The sequence below is a fragment of the Acinonyx jubatus genome, chromosome B2, assembly GCF_027475565.1.
Source record: "Acinonyx jubatus isolate Ajub_Pintada_27869175 chromosome B2, VMU_Ajub_asm_v1.0, whole genome shotgun sequence".
In the NCBI taxonomy this organism is placed as follows: Eukaryota; Metazoa; Chordata; class Mammalia; order Carnivora; family Felidae; genus Acinonyx; species Acinonyx jubatus.
The window spans coordinates 3,855,933-3,871,744 of record NC_069385.1 but is presented as its reverse complement, the minus strand read 5'-3'; the positions used below and the strand labels follow the sequence as shown (position 1 = coordinate 3,871,744).

At 46.0% G+C, this 15,812-nt stretch overlaps 1 protein-coding gene across 7 annotated transcripts in view; it reads right to left on the bottom strand.

Moving 5' to 3' along the window:
- Nucleotides 1-15,812, bottom strand: part of PDE10A (phosphodiesterase 10A) — a 608,599-nt gene that overhangs the window by 29,697 nt on the left and 563,090 nt on the right. For all 7 annotated transcript variants that reach the window (XM_053222003.1, XM_053222001.1, XM_053222000.1 and 4 more), the window contains 3 exons: nucleotides 13,894-14,044; nucleotides 10,503-10,658; nucleotides 4,522-4,694 (listed from right to left, as the gene is read on the bottom strand). In XM_053222003.1, coding sequence (XP_053077978.1) covers nucleotides 4,522-4,694; nucleotides 10,503-10,658; nucleotides 13,894-14,044 — 480 coding nt within the window. The remainder of the gene's footprint in view (nucleotides 1-4,521; nucleotides 4,695-10,502; nucleotides 10,659-13,893; nucleotides 14,045-15,812) is intronic.

The following is a 15,812-nucleotide window of genomic DNA, read 5'->3' as shown; positions in this document are numbered from 1 at the left end:
AGAAGGGGCACCTGGGTGGCTCAGTCGGTTAAGCGGCCGACTTCGGCTCAGGTCACGATCTTGAGGTTCATGGGTTCGAGCCCCGCGTCGGGCTCCGTGCTGACGGCTCAGACTGGAGCCTGCTTCGGATTCTGTGTCTCCCCCTCTCCCGGCCCCTCCCATGCTCATGCTCTGTCTCTCTTTGTCCCTCGGTAGTAAATAAACGTTACACTCAAGGCAGCTAACTCAAGGCAGGAGAGGAGGGACAAAGAACAAAGCGTTAAAGAGGAAGCAAGCAAGGTAATGAGACAACCACACACACAGTAACTTTAAATGCAGACAGACTGAACGGTCCATTGTGAAGTTAGTGATTTCGGGCCTCACCTACTGCTGGGAACAAGACACACTGTAAATACCGACACAGGGAGGACGAGAGTAGAGGGGCGGAAAAGAGTAAAACAGGAAGCATACAGAAGCTGGGGTGGCTCGTAACACAGAAGACCTCAAAGCAAGAAGCACTACAGACAAAAAGAGAGCTGATTTCACCCTGATAAGGGGGCAAATCACCAAGAACACACAACAAACATAAATGTGTAAGCACCTAATAAAGTTTCTAAACACACGACGTGAAATTGAGAAATATACAGACATCCATAACTTTATGGAGACTGGAAGTTGTATTTCCAGTTAAAAACAGGGGAAGAAACATTCATAGGTGATAAAAATCTGTAAAACGACTGTATAAATTTTACCAAGAAACCGAGAGGACCTGTGTAGACAAACTATAAAATGTGGTCAGTATTAAAGACTCATGCCAACGTCTTTGAAGGCAATATACTTACATTTATAAACACAGCCACAATCAAAATGCCAACGTGGATATTTTTAACGGACAGCAGGATATTTTTTTCTTTCTAAGTATTCGCAATGAGGGGGATAAAAGTCATGATGTCTATAATTTACATTCAAGTGGCACATTGCAAAAGAAAGGTAAAAATATATGGTCAAATGTCAACAAGTTTTGAATGCAGGAAGTGGGTATAAATTGCAGACTTTGAATATAATTTCTACTTCTTTGGAAGTCTGCAAATTTTTTCATAAAAATGTTAAAAATTCATTTATTAACTAAGAATTTCAACAAAGTTTTTGGAAGGTAAATGGAAGATGAAGATTATCTTACCGGGCATGTATGATAAATTTCAACATAGTTACAGTAATCAAAACAGTATGATCACAGTTGAGGATTAGATAATTAGCATTTAAATGATTTAAGGAATCCAAACAATTATTCAAGTTTATATGAGAACTTCAACCAGTGGAAGAATGAATTAATTAAACGGTATTGATTCAACCCACCGGGAATAAATAAAAGACATAACTTCAGAAGAACTAAGATCGAACTATGAAAGTCAAAATTATAAAAATATATGAATAGAATTTTAAGTACTATTTATATTACTGTGAGGATGGGGGAGGCCATTTGAAGCAAGACAGGAAACCAGATTTGATAAAAACAAATGAAAGATTTGGCCTCATGGAATTAAATTTCTTTATGGTCAGAAGAATTTCCGAATAGAATTTTTGAAAATCACCTGAAGAAAATGTTCGTGACATAGAGAAACTTTTAGTATCCTTAATAATATATATAATTGCAAACTGATTTATAAAAAAGTAAGCAATTCAACAAAAAATACAAAAGTTCTGAGCACACACATACATAGAAGTAGGAACAATAGTCAACAAAAAATGAGATGATCTTTAATGCAGTGAGCTATCAGAAAATGGCATTATTTAATGAGCAATGGTTTTCACCCATATGTTAGGACGAGTGTGAGTTTCCATAATCCTTTTAGAAAATGTATTATGTTCATAAATTTCTAGCACCATGCAATACACAACACATATTTTTAAAGGACCACTAGGTCGGGGCGCCTGGGTGGCTCAGTCGGTTAAGCGGCCGACTTTGGCTCAGGTCATGATCTCGCAGTCCGTGGGTTTAAGCCACGCGTTGGGCTCTGTGCTGACAGCTCAGAGCCTGGAGCCTGTTTTGGATTCTGTGGCTCCCTCTCTCTGACCCTCCCCGTTCATGCTCTGTCTCTCTCTGTCTCAAAAATAAATAAACGTTAAAAAAAAATTTTTTTTAAACAAATAAATAAAGGACCACTAGGTAACACTAACTAAGCAAGTTTATTGCAGCTTTATTTGTACTGCAAAACTAGAAATGTCTAACCATCAATATAGGGAAAGGTTTAACAAGCCTTTATGTAGTACTCTATACTGCAAGATGTTACATATATTTGTGTGTATATGTATATATACATATGTATATACATATGTATATACGTATATGTATACATACACACACACACACACACACACACACACACACACACACACAAGTGCCTGGGATGATATTATGCCAAATAGACTGTTGGCATGGAGTGCAGAAGAACAGAATATTCTTCTTTAGCAAACCGTAAGAGACTCTTAACTATAGAGAACAAACTGAGGGTTGGTGGAAGAATGGGCTAAATGGGTGATGGGCAGGGTCCCCTGGGTGGCTCAGTCGGTTGGGCATCTGACTTCGGCTCAGGTCATGATCTCGCGGTTTGTGAGTTCGAGCCCCGCATCAGGCTCTGTGCTGACAGCTCGGAGCCCGGAGCCTGCTTCGGATTCTGTGTCTCCCTCTCTCTGCTCCTCCCCAACTCATGCTCTCTCTCGATCACACTATGTTAACTAACTAGAATTTAAATAAAAATTTGAAGAGAAATACAAAGAACATTCTTCTTATACTTCTGCCCTTGTTGAACTGTTAAGGCAAACATGCATTACCTTTAAAATTATTAACTGCCCCCAAATTATTTAATCTTCTACAACTAGACAGTATACACCACTAAGACACACACATATGCATTAAGCACCAAATATAATATTTGCAATTGGATTTTTTAATTTTCTATTTTATAATACTTATTATTGTAACCATTTTGCTAAAAATATATACAAGAAACTTGGTATTAATTACACGGTTCTTACTTATAACCTAAAAAAAAAAGACATACGCACATGGGTTTGGGTAAGCCGAAGACTACCTTCCTGCAGGGTAATATCTTCCCCATCTCATCACCGCTGTAAGAAAGAACTGTGAACAAACACCTGTTCCTACAAGAGCTGCACACAAAGCCCGTTGCAGGTTCAGAGACACCATCATTGTAGATCACGGGCGTCCCTTGGGCTGCAGGCGGAAGACGTTTGTGCTGGGAAGAACCTTTGTGGCCCTTCATGACACACTGATCCCTTCCATGATGCCGGGAGGGCCCTGACAGTGTGTTCACACTGCCTGAGGGGAAAATAAGATGTCTCTGTTTTCTTGAAACAAGGTTCCCCAGATTGTGTAAGTTTCAGGCTCCACAAAATCCAGATCTGCCTGTCTGAAGGCGGACTGAACCACCCACAACTGTGGCTTACCCAAAGGAATGGACAGCATTATATCCTGTGTATATAATACTCTTGAAGAGGGCAACTTTTATCCGTAGTCATTAGTAGACTTCGTGTTTTGTGTTTGTGGTACCTGAGTGGATGGCTTCTAAAACCCTTCAAACAGACTCCTCCAGAAAGAAATGTTCTGATCAGTCCTTAACGCCTCACGGAGGAAGAACGAAAGCACCCGGACAAAGAGAATACAGACCCAAGTTCAGCAGGACTAGAAGAGATCGCTAAATGGACGTCCACAAATCTAAGATAAAGACAGCATCACTTAAGATGGCCTTGGTCACACGTGGAAACGGCAAAGGGAAAGTCTTAGCGATAAAAGCTGGCGGTCACACCTCCCAAGTGACAAGCAGGAAGGTTAGCCAGCGGACCGAGGCCTAATGTACAGCCGGTGGCCAGCTTCACAGTGAACACACCTCAGGTATTTCTGAATCCACAGGGCAAGAGACACCTTCTCAGAAAAAATAATTTCCGACTAATTTCGCTGGCTGCATTAGAGCATTTTAAGTAATCTAACCCCTCTTGTGACTGCATGTCCGAAATGCGCTTCCGGATTGCCACTCGGCTTCCCAAGTGATCTGACCACACCGAATGCCCATATTCTGATGCCGGTAACTAGAATACACGTTTGTAGATCAGTAAAACGGAATCCCGGTTTTATACGTCAATCACATTGGCTTGGCCAAGATGATCTGGTTTCTGAAAAATGAATCCATTTTCATCTGAGTTTGAATCTGTGAAGCCCAAGACTAAAAACCCTGGACTGAAATAAATTCAAGGAGAGGCCTCTTGGCAAGCACCCGTTCCTGGGTGAGCAGTTGAAATCGCAATTCATATTTTAATTATCCCCACCGTGGACTCAGCAATTGTGTCAGACGAGGAAATATGCAAAGTCAGCATAAAGTGCACGTGACCCAAAAAGAAAACACACAATTTCTTTTGTTTCTGCTTTCAAATACAAACGTATGCTAAACTGCATTTCTGTTTTTAAGGATACGCTCATTCAGGTAATACTTCCTAGGCTTCTAAACTTTGAAAAATTATTTTTACCTATGTGATTGATTATTAAGGTTTAGCGATCCGGTCTGGTACATCTCCTCCAGCTGCTTCCTGTTTCCAAAGTACAAAGCAAGGTCTGTGGCAATGATGGCTTTACGGATGATCTCAAGCACCTGTTCGTATTCACTGGAGCTGAGGGTGGAGAAGATATTGTGCCCTTCCAGCTATGGAAAAAACACAAAGAAACACCACCAATAGGAAGCACAAGCTCTCATCTCACCACACGTCCCCATCCCGTCACGTGAAACAACACAGTTTGGCCAGTGGCATCTGGCACACAAATGACACGTTTGGGGGAAACAAAAGAACAGTTTGTAATGATGAAGGAAATCAACATTGCGATTTCTCTTTAGGCTACAAAACCCAAGCTACCGCGTAAATGCATCCTTTAACGACCGTAACATCATTCGCTACCACAAAATCCCAGGGATTCGAATACATACCTTGGTGTTGGATATTTCTAGTAAGTAATTCAAGGACTAGAAAATGCATTTAAGTAAGAAACATTTCTTCTTAAACTAATGCAAGCCTTTGGTCATTTTTTATATTATACTGGAAATTAATGGGCTTAAAAAGTCACGTGTATCTTCATCCACTTCAAGTCTAATGAACAGTAAACACTTTTTCCATATCCTAAAACAAAATGTCCCACAACCTCAAAATAGTTAAGTGAGGCATATTAAGGTTTCTCTCTACAGGCAACAACACTTTCATGTAAAGCACACGTCACTGAGGTGCAGACACTGGGGCCCAACCTCTCTTCTGTTCTCATGGGAGGTGGGACGGTAGACTGTCAGCCTAGACAAGACCAAAACGTGGGTCATTTTGGACTCTATTTCCTCAGAAGCATTCTTTTGCTTATGAAATCTCTTAAAAACTTTTTATAATAACTTCTTCCTCTGAGAATTATAAGCCTTTATTGGTAATTGAGATAAAAATGGGCCAATTTGTTCAAACAAGAAAGACTGAAATAATGAAGACGCATTCAACTGTGGGCTCATCAATTACTGTTCAATTATTCATGATTAGCCAACACAATCTTACTGTAATCGATGGTTAATTGCTTTCACTTGTTTTAAGCTATCTTTATTGGCTGATACAATACATTAAAAACTTGAAATTATGAAAGTGTACTTTTTTACAAAGTCAGACATCTCACCGAAACATTGTCACCTTCCCACTATGCTGAAACAAGGCTGTACACTCGTTTTCTTGTTCTTTTTTTTTTTTAAGTTTATTGATTTATTTTGATAGGGAGAGAAAGAGAGAGAGAGAGAGCATGAGCAGGGGAGGGGCAGAGAGAGAAAGGGAGCGAGAGAATCCCAAGCAGGCTCCATGCTGTTGGCGCAGAGCCTGACATGGGGCTCCAACTCACTAACCACGAGATCGTGACCTGAACCGAAATCAGGAGTCAGATCAGCCGACTGAGCTGCCCAGGTGCCTCTGCACCACTTGTTTTCTATCACCAGAATCTTTCTTACCTACTCTTAAGCTTTCATAAATATTTACATTATCCTATGATAAATGCAGCAAATGGAGTTAGTTCTAGTTGGCTATTTTCTTCTTTGAAGAGAGACAGTGGGGGAAGGGACAGAGGGGGAGAGAGAGAGAGAGACAGAGAGAGAGAGAGAGAGAGAGAGAGAGAGATAGAATCTCAAGCAGGCTCTGTGCTGACTTGGGGGCTTGATCCCACGACCCTGGGATCATGACCTGAGCCGAAGTCAAGAGTCGGATGCTCTGCCGACTGAGGCACCCAGGCGCCCCAGACTTGGGTATCTTCCAGACAATAACGATAGGAAGGCCTGACGTCTGCGGAACGTTTTAAATTGAGAAGGCGTTTTCATACGTGTGATTTCACTCTCAAGTCATAAAACTGCGCGACTCTTTGACGTCTGGCTGAGCTGAAGTATCTGCTGAAACAGCACAAGCCTCTTCTGTGACCGCAGAGCAACGGCAGAGTTTCACATCAACCGGCCGCGTCGGCGATTTGAGCCGCACGATCTCACCGGCGGCCGCCTTGGTGGACGCTCAACGGAGCCAAAGGGTGCACGTGACGGCAGACAGGGCCTCGGCACAAGGAAGAGCCACCAGCCCCGTCGGCCACCACGGGGAGGGGACTCGGGCTCTGGGAAGGCGGACGAACTCCGTTAGCCGTTAAGCCCCGTCCCACGTCCACTCGCCGAAATCTCAGGGCAGGAGGCTAAAGAGCCCCGCTCTGCCTGCTGCTAGGAAGCCTGCTTTGCTCTCATCTGCCCCGAATTCCAGCGAGGCGGCTGGGCCGTTTCAATACTTTGTCACCCGCGCTCCCCAGCCATTACCACGTATCAGACTGGTGTGGGTCCTTGGAACACGTGCACCACTGTCAGGCTGTCTGAGGGGGAATCACACGCGACACGCATGTAATGCTTCATTCTATCAGCAACAGACCATTACGTGATGACGTCTAAACATATTCTACCACACAGTTGATAAAACGGGGACCTCTTAGCCTGGGTTCCAGAAATCCTCTCAGGGACCACAAAGTTGTGAACTCACTGCAAATATATATACATATATGGATATCCATATATGGATATCATATATATATACACATATATGATATCCATATATGTGTATATATATATCACATCCAGCATATGATATATTGTATATTATATATGATATTATATATATCATATCATATGCTGAACATGTCCTTCGTAAGCACAGTATTTCATCGGATTCTCAAAAGTGTAAGTATCCATGATCTGTGGCAGAGGGAGACCCATTTTAAAGGATCTGTATATTTGTTGGCGACTTCAGTTTATTATGTCTTTGACTATTTTTTGATATTAAAGGGAATTCGGTGGAAAAGCTCAGGAGAGGATCTTTACAATGAAAAGTAGTAACTAGGATCCTTTCAGTTCCTCCTTCAATATTTTGCAAGAGCAAAGGCAATAAATGAACACCAAACAGTAAGTGGCCCCTTCCCTTCAAGAGGATCCAGTCTATACTCTTCAGCACGTTCTTTTCTTCCAAAGCACAGAAAATAAGGAGACACAGTAACCACACACAGCAGATAAACAGCTTGAGCTCTTTTAAGAGCTCTAATTTCCCATCAGTGAGCTTGATGAAACCCCATTAATGCTTTTACGTATCAACTGGTAAGTTTCCCATAATCTCCCAGGTTACAGTGTCAGAAGTTTATTTTATGCTAATTCAAGCCAGTTCGTCCCATTTTGCATCAACCAGGCATAAGACCACCAGCATTTTACACGCAGAAACGACTCGGGTGCGACACCTGGGCGCTGTTCCTTACTGGCCGTGTCGTTCCCACCACGAAATGAACGTACGTGGGCGCTCACCTGGCAGGTACTCAGCCCGCAGTGTCTCCCCGTGTGTGAGGGTACTTGCAGCATACTTAGCACCTACTCTAGCCGTGGCCCTAAACGAGGGAAGTGCACCCTTGGAGGAGTTCACAGTGTAGCGGGAGAGAGGCAGAGAAGCACGACGGGAGACAGGTGCAGTCAAGGGCTCCAGGAGAGCGTGGGCGGGGACACGGATTCTGAGGGACCAGGAGTCGCACGCGTGCAGGGAGCAGCGCGCGACCACACGTGTTCGGTGGGAACCACACAATTTCCGTGCTGCTCAAGCGCATCGTCTCCACAGAGAAACGGTGACAGGGGGACAGAGTTCCAACAGAGGCCTCATGTCAGAACTGAAATAATCATGGGAAGGTAGTTAGTAGGGTCACGACAGGAGGAGGCCTGTTCTAGGATAATCACTGGCTACAACACGGGTAGCAGGTAGGGTAGGACGGGAGCAGGTGGGCATACTCACCCATCTGTCCTCGGCAGGCTTTTACAGATTATTATTAATCATAAATCGTTCTCCCCAAAGCCCTGTGCTGCTTAGCTCTATCAAAGAGATTCCTCAGGGAAGGCCTGGGAGCTCAGCTTTCAATACCCCATGCCCACCAAGCGAGCTCACCCCCCAGCCATGCGGCCCGGGTGGGTGCGAGTCTCACCACAGGAAGCCACAGGCTGAATCATTCGGGGGACGTGAGATGAACGAAGCCCGTGGCGTTGAGCATTCGCGACCGCCGCAGCTTGATGCGCATTCTGGTATCTGATCACCTACTGTATCAAACCACGTGCTAGGACTGTAATTAAGAACTCAGGGTTTGGGGTCAAACAATTCTAGTTTTTAATCCCGGTCCGTTACTCACTAGCTGTACGATAAGGGACAAGTTACTTAACCTCTTCGATGTAGATTACTCTCATCTGTAAAATGGAAATAAATGGTAATAAAAATCAATGTGCTAATATGTGCACAATTCTTAAGTTTCTGATTTATTTCTTTATGTATACTAAGTATTAAGTAATAACTATCAGAGTATTTATACTGAATGCCTGATGAGTGACTGAATGATTACTCTGACGATGGTGGTGATGAAAGGGACCAAATCTCCAGGATGACTTCTGCAGTCAGAGCAGAGGGGGTAGTGAGGACACTCGGCAAATACACACCTATGCCCACAGCTCAGTTTGGTAGCCAAAGATCACGTCTATCCATTCAGAACGCATCCACAGAAAAGGACAGATTTAAGCTGGCCTCTGTACCATTATATACGAAATTATTTATCTTCGGTCGGGCCATGTTGACAGGGGAAGGATAGTTCCAGATCCACAGTCATTGGGTAGCCACGGTGATAAAGATCTGTGGAGATCAGGACAGCGGCAGGCAAAACCTTCCATAATCTTTTATACAGATACACAGAGGTATCACGGACGTCCATGCGATCTAACAATACATTGCTCTCTCATAGTTTAGTGACTGGAACCTGGAATTTTTACTGCTCCTCTCGGATATCACCTTAAATCGGTCAAGTCTGGAGCGGTCTTGACAAAACATAAAACTGGCCGGCCTTGGTGACGGGACGTTGGGGGCGAGGGGAACAGTGACTCCAAGGTCATCCCCCTGTGGCGGCTGGGTGGTGGAGGCCGCCCCCATTTTGGTCACATCGGACGCTGAGTTGAGGTGTCTGGAGAGAGAAGTCTCCCTGCGCCCTGGTCTGAGACGCTGGTGTGACAGCCACAGCCTATCGGTGACCAAGAGGACCCCAGAGAGAAGGCGGGGGGAGCAGGGAGAATGGCAGTGTGAGGGCAGAGCTCTGGATGCGGACCTCCCTCAGTCCACACCGAGAGCTCCAGTGGGGGGGAGGGGAGGGGACAACTTGCCTTTGTTCTTACCACAACCCCTGGGCCTAAAATGGGTGTTGGCGGCTGGGAGGAGCTCAATGAATATGTTTGCTATCAAAATGGAATTCAAGGGGGCAGTTAGATGGGTCTGAGGAGAACTACTCAGAGAAGTATCCTAAGCATAAAATGTCAAACCAGCAGAGAGTACGGTAATTTCCAGAAAAGGGAGGAAGCCTTTCCTGAACAGAGATAGGGCCATCTGTTTATGACCCTGATACGCCTTTCCCTGTCACAACCCCCACGGGAGGTTTTAGGTCACGTCAGGGTACGGATTCGGTGACGCTGTCTGAGTCTAGGTCAAGTAGCAAGAACACCTTAAAGGCGGCAAGTTGAGAAGAATGCACACAAAAGAACAGCTAAAAGGACTTCCCTGCACTTAAACCTGGACCTGCCCAACCCTCCAGGTGTACGTCCAGTATGTCGGGGTTTGAGAACATGACGATCCGTATGAAGAAATACAACACGCGAAACACACTTTGCCTTAGAGGAGCACCTACTTCAAACTCGAACGTGGCTGCAAAACAGATACGTATTCAAAACCTTCACCGAGGGTTCCTGGTCAGAGCGCCCCACAATTACCTACTGAGGATATACACACGAGGTTCTGCGGGGCCATACAGCTGCAGCTGTTGAAGGAGGCCCGACCGAAACCCCGCGTTTACTCGGAACCACTAGAACCTCCCGGGAGGGGACCGCGGAGGCCGCGGGCGGGCAGGCGGTGTGAGGTCTCACCTGCAGGATGGACACCGTCTGGGAAAAGTGGTGCTGTTCCATGGTGGACGTGGAGTAGAGGGCGGCCAGGGGGTGATCAAATTTCTGCAGGTAGCTGTTACTGAAGCCCCTGTGGTCCAGGTCGTGACACAGGCACGCAATTAGCAGCCCTTTGCGCTGAAAAAAAAAAAAAAAATCCAGCGCACAGATGTTCAGAACAAAGAAGCGGATAGGAGATTTACAGCTTATCATTCCCATCGTGGGGACAGAGTCCTGCCATTGGAACAGCCAACATCCTTAGGAATCTCTGAATTTCCACATGATCTGTCTTCTTTCTTAACCTCTTTCGTTGTTTTTCTGCTTTTAAAATAGACAACTGAATCATCCTTGAGTGTTCCTGCCCAACTCCGGGGAAAAGTCCATGGTGGTTATCAAATTAAAGCAAACGTTCCCAAGAATTACAGGGCAAGGAACTCTGTAGGAGGGGACCGTTTCAGCATTTCATTCAAAACCCGTTCCGGGTTAAACTCCAACAGTATCATTGTTCTTACAGACAAACAAGGAAGAAAAGAAGTAAATCCTACGGCAGGTGAAAAAATGGCCAGCTGTACGGTGAGAGAGAGACCACAGAGCGGGTGCAAGGGGGTGAAGGGTTAATACAGCAAGGCAGGCCACAGAAAGCCCACGCGAGCAGACCTTTGCGGGAGCGAGGGAGAAGCAGGGGTCCTGGGAAAAGAGCGCAGGGGTGGGTGCAGGGAGCAGGTGGGTCTGTCCCGACAGTCGGAGGGTCAGGAGGGAAGCAGGGCTGCAGGGAGGGGACAGAGAATCCTGGCAGAGAAGGGAGGCGGACCATCTTCTGTGGGAACCAGGGAAGGAAGACAGGGTTTCTGGCAGAGCAGTGGGCGTCGTGCGGCCAAGGGGAGACAGCGACCGAAAGGGGCACAACGCTGGGTGCTGACCCTCCGTTGGCACGGTGCAGGGTGCTGGTGACCTGGGCCGGAGCGTGTTCGGGGGGTGGGCCGGAGAAGATCGGGGAGAGCACTGGAGCCAGCCGCTGCGGCAGCTGTTCTGCGGGTTTGGGGAAACGGGGAGCTAAGAACCCAGGGGGGAGCCGAGCGGAAAGGCAGGCGGAGGGTGCGTTACGGTGGAGGTGACAACGCGGTGCTCCCACATGTGGACCAGACAGTCCAGCAGAGACCGCACGGATGGAGGAGAGGGAGGGAAGAACCACCAGGGCAGGGACGAGGTCAAGCGGCAAGGCCAGCTCTGGACAGGAGCCTGGCGGGTGTTCCGGTGAGTGGGTGGTCACAGCCCACAGAAGGCAGATGCTGGCAGGGAGGAGGGGGTCTGCAGAAACCCCACGAGGTTAGCTGTCTGTGTCCGCCCTGCCCCTTTCGTAGCCTCCCTGGGCACAACGGTTTCTCCTACAACCTAACAAGCAGGGGGGGCCTCCCGGACGCCCCTCCACTGCCACAGGCTCGCTGGCCATAGGATAACTGAATTACTTATGTTCTGAGCAGCACTTGGGTTTGGGGTCTTTCCCATATTTTGTGCTGCTGTGTTACCCAGGATGAATCTGGTAAGAGATTCCAAGGTTTTTAAATCTTGCACGATACACAAATAGAGAAAAACTACTATGTACCTCTTCTCAATTTTTTTTAACGTATTTTAGTTTTGTTGACGTAATATTCAATAGTTTTACTGAATGTATGCCAGAATTAAGCATGTGAAAATAATTCACGAGGTGAGGAGTTACTTTTGTTAATATGCTACTTTAACAAGATCAAATGATCATTTCTAACAGCTCTTTTAGAGATTAAATACCCTTTTTTAAAAAACATATTTAAAATGTTTACACATATTATTTTGGGATTATTTTCAGGCAGAAGGACCTGAGGTTTTGTGAAAACATAATGATGCAATTCTAAAAACAAACTAGAAGCTTAAACGAGAGTTAATTTGTGGCCACTACATTTTCGCACTTATCTTAAACTTTGCCATTTTTTTCAATGTACATTTCAACGCAACCTGAAAGATGGTTTCTACGGTTGTCAAAATGACAGACTATCTTCTGGCGAAGAAGACAATGAAACTGCTTTCTCTTTTTTTTAATGTTTGTTTGTTTGTTTGTTTGTTTATTTAGAGAGACAGAGAACGCATGAGTGGGAAGAGGTGCAGAGAGAGAGGAGAGAGAATCCCAAGCAGGTGCCATGCTGTCAGCACAGAGCCTAACGAGGGGCTCGATCCCACAACCATGAGATCGTTTCCTGAGCGGAAATCAAGAGTCGGATGCTTAACCCACTGAGCCACCCAGGCATTCCTGAAATTGCTTTCTTAGAAGGAACTGAATGGAAAAAATGCTGCATGTCTCAAAAATATGGGGTTTCATGGAGGGGAAAATCAGCATAATTTATACGAAAAAAGAATAAATTTCATTTTCTTGGTAATAAATAAGTTGTTAGGCTAACCAAGATCTACCAAGAGATTAGCAATAAAAAAGCAAAAACGTCAACACTTTTTCTAAAATGCACTTTCCGAGTCTCCTGCCCAGACTGTGACTCTGGGGTGACGGGACGCGACGAGCACAGGATGGCCCTCCGGAGTGCCGGGCTCTAGTGTGAACGTGCCCGTGAGAGAAGCACTGTGTCCTCGTCACCGAGCTGACAGCCTCCTGTCGGCATGGCCAACATGTTCTCTGAAGCAGGGGAGGAGGAGGGCTAGGGAGGAGGGGAGGGGGATTCGAGTCGGGCTTTCTTGCGGGCACCTCCAGGACCACATGGGGAAAGGACATGCTTGGCGGTCAGCTCGGCTGGGCCCGAGGTGCTCCCATCACGGAGGGGCGGGTGGGGCGGACGACGCAGGGGCCGGCCAGCGGTGCAGGAAAGGACCAGGCAGCCCCAAATCTCTTAGTCTGTCCCCGGCTCTGGGTATGTAAAGTCAGGTGGGTCCGTGAAGCATCACAGAGCCCGGCTCCTCACGAGGCAGGAGATCATTTACGTCCTCACTGTTCTTCATGTTCTGGCTTCTCAAATCAGTAGGATTTGCCTACACTACCCAGGACACAAGGGCAGTGAGAAAAATCTACTTGGTTTGTGTAACAAAGACTTCCAGAAGACTGAAGCTTTAACAGGGAAAAAAAAAAACTACAAAACTAGTGCTTCCTCGGCGGGGGGGGGGTTGGGAATGTTTTGGTGAAGCTGGAATTTCTGTATCTACCTTTGTGATAGAAAATAATATGAAAAACACACGGGCACAGCCACTTTAAAAGCGTGCTCCCACGAAATTACCGAACCGTCCTGGGGGAACAGGTCACGGAGCCACATCCGGAAGGTGCTCCAGACATACAGCGTCTGAATCCACTCGTGTTATTTGAAATGGAGGGGCAAAAAAAAAAAAGCGTGTGGACGCCCACCTCCAGGTCGGTGAAAAGCCCGTGGTTGTTCTGGAGTATGGCATACATGCAGTGCGCCACGGTGACCGCGTGTTTCCAGTTGTGGTAAGGAACCCTCCGGTAGTTCTTCTTCACGGACATGATGAAACGACACAACTTTTCGAGCTCGAAGCTGTGCGGAGAAGAGGAGAAACCGTTACGACAGAAACCGGTAAAGAGCCGATACGTTCTCGCTAGAGCTCTGGTTTAAACACGTACGTCTGGGGGCGCCTGGGAGGCTCAGTCAGTTAAGCATCCCACTCTTGGGTTCAGCTCAGGTCTCGAGCTCACCGTTCGTGGGATCGAGCCCCATGTCAGGCTCTGTGCCGACAGCGCGGGGCCTGCTTGGGATTCTGTCTCTCTCTCTCTCTCTCTCCCCCTCTCTTTGCCCCTCCTCCGCTCAGGTGCACCGGTACCTTCTGTGTCTCAAAATGAAATAATAAATGTTAAAAAAAAGAAACACATCCATCTGTACCCGTATACACTTGCAACTATGAAAATGTGCACAGTGACTGGGTCCAGGAGTGCCAAAGCCTCTCTCATCACTTCCCTTCTGTTTCTCTGGCTGGTTAAGAGAGGAGGACTCTTTCAGAGCTTCTGATCTGATACACTCGCTGGCCCACCAGGGGGCCAGTACCAGAAGGGGCGTGTAGGAGCGTGTCGCTAACTCACTTCACCCTCACGTCCCCGCACCGTGCTCGACAGACAGCAACGTACCATCATCCTGCTTAAGGGCATTGTGAGCTAATATTTTCCAAAAAAGCATATTCAGATTCCCAAACTTCAAATGTAGCATAGGAATTTCCTAGATGAGTGATTATCCTCTCGAAGTATTGTGGTGCACTCAAATTATTAAGTGGCAAACGGCCACGCCAAAACCCTGACACCGTACATAGAACGATATGACGCGTTTTAAACGTTTTTTTAATGTGTGTTTATTTTTGAGGGACAGAGAACGCACGTGCCAGAGTTGGGGGGGAGGTGGGGAGAGAAAGGGGGGGACCGAGGATCCAAAGCAGGCTCTGCGCTGACGGCAGAGAGCCCGACAAGGGGCTCGAACTCACAAACCGTAAGATCATGACCCGAGCCAAAGTTGGATGCTTAACCGACTGAGCCACCCGGGCGCCCAATGATACGTTTTTATCATGCAACATTGTTATTATATTTTATTTTCACATTTCATGTATTTCTACTTATTTAAGTCCCTACCAACTCTCTCAAGGAATTTATGGCAGCTTAAAATAAAAGCACATCAATATAGAACAAGGCTCTTTGAAATACCAGGAAGATGACAGTCCATAGAACTTCTAAAAATATATAACCTTTACTCTTCTCCACTGAAGATTTTTTTGAAATTTTTAAAAAAAGTTTTATTTATTTTTGACAGAGAGAGAGAGAGAGAGAGAGAGAGAGCGCGAGCGAGCATGAGCATGAGCAGGGGAGGGGCAGAGAGAGAGGGAGACACAGAATCCGAAGCAGGCTCCAGGCTCCGAGCTGTCGGCACAGAGCCCGACGGGGGGCTCGAACTCACAGAGCACGAGATCATGACCTGAGCCAAAGTAGGACGCTCAACTGACTGAGCCACCCAGGTGCCCCTCCACTTAAGATTTTCAAATGTCCTTGAAGAATAAGGTAGGTCATTTTTAAGAGTTCCAACGGGTCAAACTCTCAACTGATATCTAAGAAATAAGTGTTGTTAATTACCCTGTGTGCATTCTTTCAAAAGAGCAACTTATAAAAGTCACCAATAAAAGTAGGAGAAGGCAGAGAATTCAATGGCAAAGGAGTGACAATTTGGCTTCAGAGAAACTAAGGGCCTCTATAAGCCACTTTATGATTAAATGAGTGAAAAAGAGAAAAAGAAAATTACTCCTTGCATTTTTTTTAATTACTTGCATTTT